General features: G+C 30.0%; 1 protein-coding gene across 1 annotated transcript; it reads left to right on the forward strand.

The window, feature by feature from the left end:
* On the forward strand, positions 1 to 1843 carry LOC137812262 (pathogenesis-related thaumatin-like protein 3.5). The gene is made up of 3 exons (XM_068614189.2): positions 1 to 163; positions 660 to 1323; positions 1457 to 1843. The coding sequence occupies exons 1-3, from the start codon at positions 103 to 105 to the stop codon at positions 1590 to 1592; spliced, it is 861 nt and encodes a 286-aa protein (XP_068470290.1). The 5' UTR covers positions 1 to 102; the 3' UTR covers positions 1593 to 1843.
* The last annotated feature ends 3725 nt before the right edge of the window (positions 1844 to 5568 follow it).

A 5568-nucleotide genomic window follows, 5' to 3' on the forward strand; every position in this document is an offset into this window, starting at 1 on the left:
TGTTCACAAACTCTCTTCCTCAAGTATTCTTCCACTGTCCTCTTAAATAACAACCCTTCACACCATATCAAATGTCACATAACTAAGAGACAAAGAAGGAGAATGGCTAATCCACACATTGCACTGCTGAAACTCACCTCCATCTTCATTGTTATTGTCTCAGGTAATTCCTTCTTTAAGCTTTATTTGTTTCCAACCTTAGTGAACCAAATAGAGTAAAACTCATACAATTCCTGAAATGTTTTTGATGATGTTTTCCAATTGAAGTTTCACTTATGTCACTTACATTGACTTTTAGTAAAACTTTTATCACATGGATTGATAAGATGAGACTTCTACTCTTTCTAGAGAACAACACAAAAAAACATGTATTGTCTTTCAAAGTTTACATGTTTTGTTTGTTTTTGCACAGTTGAGGCTTGTGCTATCCTATGTACAGAGTTTCCTCTATTCCCAACTTTCAATATTCCTTTTTGGATTAACACACTAAAAAAATTGAAATTTCTACTAGATAGTTTTCTTGGTTCATCACTAACATAGTTGGTAAATAGTAATGTAATCCCCTACAATTGCCATGCACACTAAGTTCCCATCATGAAGGAGATTTCTTGGATGGAAATTTACTTTTATGCTTGGTATTTTGATGTGTTGGTTGGCAGCGCCTGAACTTTGTGGAAGCAATAAGACATTCACCTTAGTAAATTACTGCAAAGAAACAATATGGCCTGGCGTAACACGCAGTGACAACCATAGTGGCGATGGCTTCACATTAAAATCAGGACAAACAACTGTTTACACTGCTCCTGATGGATGGAGTGGGAGGATATGGGCTAGAACAGGCTGCAACTTTGACAGTAGTGGCAATGGAAAGTGCCAAACTGGTGGCTGTGGCACCAGCATAAACTGCACTGGCCCTGGAAACCCTCCTGCAACAAGTGCTGACTTCAGCCTTGGTGAACTTGATTATTATGATGTTAGTCTTGTGAATGGCTTCAACTTACCAATAGTAGTGAAAGCTATTAATGGCACAGGAAACTGCAGCACTGTTGGCTGTGATGGAGATTTGAGGCAGAATTGCCCCTCAGAGTTAGCTTCAAAGGACAATGGCAAAGTTATTGCTTGCCAGAGTGCTTGTGATGTCTTCAATACTGATGAGTATTGCTGCAGAGGGACTTATGGAAACCCTGCAACATGTTTGCCTTCAAACTACTCCAAAATTTTCAAACAAGTGTGTCCTGCAGCATATAGTTTTGCACTTGATGACCCTACAAGTCTAATAACCTGTTCAAAAGCAGACTTTGTTGTCATATTCTGTGGATCAAGGTAGGTTTGGTCTTGACAGTTAAATGTTTCAAGAACTTGGAACACATCTCCAACTCACTGCATCAAAGAATTTTACAAGATCTTTCTCATATCCCTCACCTCTATTTCTTTTGATTATTCTTGTTGAATGCAGGAACCAAACAACATGCTCCTATAATGACAAACAGGCTGTATGTAAACAATCAAAAGGTTATAAAGCCATACCGCAGAGCTGGTGGATCCTGATGTTCCCATTGACATACATGTTCACTGTATGGATCATGCCTTAGCCAATTATGTAATTGAAGGCCTTTTCTTTGTACAATTTTTTTGGTGAAATTTCCCTTGTTACAATCAACTAGTTCATTTTAACATCTTATGCTCATTGATTTTCTTTGAGCTAAGCACAAAAAAGAGAAGATACCTCTCAATGTATTTTCTTTTACCTAAACACATGAGGATTTCCTCATCATTAACACGTGAATGATGTAAAGAATTTCTTCCCTGAATCATCAAATTTTTTATCACTTCTTTTTTCAATTCCGGTTTCACCTCAGATAATACATCTGAATGACATAACAGGAACCAAGTGGTACATATTTGGTAGTCGAAGGCCTCACATAACCATCCTACTGAGAACTGGAACCAATACATATGATTACAGATAATGATAATTTAATGTAGCACATTGCAAGTTTTAGGATTAAGCACAGTTCTAGTAACAATATTGAAATAGAAGCCACCTAATAACTAGAGTTGTAACCGAAAAATCAACTCCACAGTCGAATGAAGTTGCTACACCAATCATGCTATCTTAAACCTGATAAATTATCTAAAAGTTGAATTTGCATACTCATGGATGCATGTGAAGCTATTTCCATACACAAAAGAAGCATAGTCAGAATTAAGCTTACAGAGATACCTTTCTCTTTAAATCAGACTTCAATTGAAATGCAATGGAACATCATCCATCTTTTATCAAGGGATGGGACCTGCAAATTGCAAACAAAAGAGAGAAAATGGCACTGTGTGGGGAAGCAACCTTGTGAACAAAGATCTGTTGGCACATTTTGTTGTCTCCATTTGGGTAACACTTTCAATGTTGGTTCAAGCCACACGAATACCACAATCTGGAAAAAGATCCAAAAGATTAACCACATAAAATTGCCATAATTTATCTCTGGCATTCCATATAAAAAGAATTTAATCAGAACAAGTTAAGAAAACTATTGACTTTTGTTTCAATTACTTAAAAAAAAAGTGATATTAAAATTAATTTCTAAATGAAATACTATCTACATTGTCATTTACAAGAGAGAAAAAAACTATCTTCATTCAGATTAGAGAAATCGGTTAACTATATCAAATCTTATTAACTTTTTATTAGTCTTGCTAAAATATCTTTATTGTAAAACAAAAACACGTATTATGATGGTATAATTAAAAATCAAACATTAATTAAAGTTTGTGTTTAAGAAAAAATATCATGAAATAAAAATAGTTAAAATTTATTTATATTTGAGAAAAAAAAGTGTGGTTTATTTTTGTTTATAAATAACAGTATACAACAAAGCCGGAGAGAATAAAAGCTTAATAAAAAATCATGAAAAAACATTTACATAAGCAATTCAGAGAAACTATTGTAATTTCCTTAGTCCTTGGAGATCCTTCAATTTCAAGGAAATTGCTTTCCGCAACCAATGATTTTAGATATCTACCCAATCAACTTTTGAAATTCTAAAATTGTTTCTCATTTTATAATTAAAACCCAGAATTAAAAAGTACTTCCAGAAAAGAAAATTTAGAATTTGAAATGGATTTTTATACTACAGAAATAAAATTTCGAAATAAAATTGATAAACTAAAATCTCATTTAAAAAAAACAATTCTAGAATAAAAAAATATATTTCAAAAAATAAAATCCATAATAAACATGTTCTTGAAAAAAGATTTCAAAAGATTAGAGAGAGCATTTTAGTCCTGTGACCTTAGGTGTAGGTCTAAATTTCTTGGGTGTAAGAAACAATTGTCGAATTTGAAATAATTGTAAAATTAACTATGTGTAATACAAAAAAATCATTGAATAAAAATAAATTTTAAAAATAAAAAATAATTAATTGTTATAGTGAATAAATTAGAAATTAATTTAGAGTGTAAAATAATTTTTTATTTCTAAATTAATTTCTATTATTGCTAAATAGTTTTTAAATTGATATTTAATCAGCTATTAATGTTTTAGCTACCAATTATTTTTTTTGTCTCTTGATTAGTTTCTATTTCATGTCTTTATTTTGTAAATCCTCTTTGTAATAAAGTTGAAACACCCTAAAAAAATTCCATATTTATTCATTTATTTATCATTTTCCAATAAAAACACAATCAATTCAATTAGTTAACTTATTAATAATTTAAAAAGTTCAATTTGCATATTCATGGATGTATGTGAAGGTAATTTGCATAAAAAAGTAGCATACTCAAAGTTAAACTTAAGAAGATACCTTTCTCTTTAAAACAGACTTCAGAAGAAATGCAATATTTAATGCAATGGAACATCACCCATCTTTTATCATGAAATGTGGGACCTACAATTGCAAACAAAAGAGAGAAAAAAGATGGGTGGGGAGGGGAAGCAACCTTGTGAACTATTAAGATCTGTTAGCACATTTTGTTGTCTTCCATAGGGGTAACACTTTAAACATGTATTATGCAGTTCACAGTTTATCACCTCATTTCCTTAGAAAGAATGAACAATGCTCAATGTTCTTTCAAGCAATAGCTCTTCCACAAACAGGAAAAAGATCCAAAAGGTTTTTCTCTATCAAATTGCTAAACCTACTTAAGTGATTTCTAATTCTGACACTGTAATTTTTTAATTCAATATTAAAATTAAACCCAAACAACAAAGCCATGAAGAATAAAGCTAGCATAGGAACTTCTCCAAAGAATTTACCATTAATTTATTAAAGGAATTACCAATTACAAGTTTAAAATGAGGAGGTTGTGCTTGGAAGTTGTGTTCTAGAAACATAATTTCAACTTTTTTATTTTTTACTTCACATAATTAGCATAAAGGAATCATGGTTATCATGCACAGAAAATTTATGTTTGATAAAACAGATTTTAGTAAAAAAAAAACAAATCATACTTCTTATAAAGCACAATTAGTACAAAAATAAATACAATCATGTTGATCAGGTACGATTTTAGTAAAAAATCATGTTTATCATGTACGATTTTAATAAAAAAAACATGATTTTTGTAAAAACAAAAGAAGCCATATTCATCAAAAGCGATTTCAGTATAATGAAAAAAAATTATACTTACCTAATACGACTTTTGTAAACCACCAGTTCAGACAAAAATGGATTTAGAACAAAATATCTCGTATACTATAGTTTCATATATTAAAGTTTAATGTAATTTCAGATAGAACTAAAATTAATGAAACATGTTTAATTTTTTTATATAAAAAATAATAATTTATTTGTATTTTTAGTTTTTGTTGATTATTTTTCAAAATTTGGCATAAAATAGTCTTCACAACTGTACCATAGATTTCTTGCAGTTGTGGGTTCATATATACATCGAAAACCTTGTTTAATTTTTCCTTTTAAGTAGTAAAATTAGACGCAAAGGAATATGATTCAAACGAATGAGAATGTTTTACACTCCATAAAAGTGTGTAATGATTATGTAATAGAAAGATGATTATTAGAAAAAAATTTAAATTAAAAAAAAAATTACTGCGACGAAACTTAAACTATTCACGTTAATACATCTATTAAATATGTGCATGCTCTTTCCATGGTGGATATTTTATATACCAACCGAAGACTTCTTATCATTATGTCTAGACATTCAGGCTCCAAAAACTGACCAAATATTATTCACTCAAGCCAATTGAATAGTTTAACCAATATATATATATATATATATATATATATATATATATATATATATATATATTAAATTCTCAAACATAGATATAGATAATTGCATTTTCTAATATGTTTTTAGAATTTCTATTTGATTATGGCTGAGAGTGATAGAGAAATGATTTTAGAAGATTAAATTAAATTTAAAATCTATAATAATAATGACTATTTGTTTGATTATTTGGTAGATGAGTTTTTACTTATGAGGTTCGAACACTCCTCTTAAATGGTGTGTTCGTGTCAGACACATGTATTGAATAATGACACTAGTAAGATACGTATCGTATTGGTGAAGTGTTCAATTAAAAAAATATTTATTTGATTTCTGACA

This window comes from Phaseolus vulgaris, chromosome 2 (assembly GCF_051622355.1).
Source record: "Phaseolus vulgaris cultivar YP4 chromosome 2, ASM5162235v1, whole genome shotgun sequence".
Lineage (NCBI taxonomy): Eukaryota > Viridiplantae > Streptophyta > Magnoliopsida > Fabales > Fabaceae > Phaseolus > Phaseolus vulgaris.

Coding starts and splice junctions, on each gene's coding strand:
- LOC137812262 (XM_068614189.2), top strand. CDS start 103: ATGGCTAATCCACACATTGCACTGCTGAAACTCACCTCCATCTTCATT. Junction 164..659: donor CTTCATTGTTATTGTCTCAG/GTAATTCCTTCT, acceptor GTTGGTTGGCAG/CGCCTGAACTTTGTGGAAGC. Junction 1,324..1,456: donor GTCATATTCTGTGGATCAAG/GTAGGTTTGGTC, acceptor TGTTGAATGCAG/GAACCAAACAACATGCTCCT.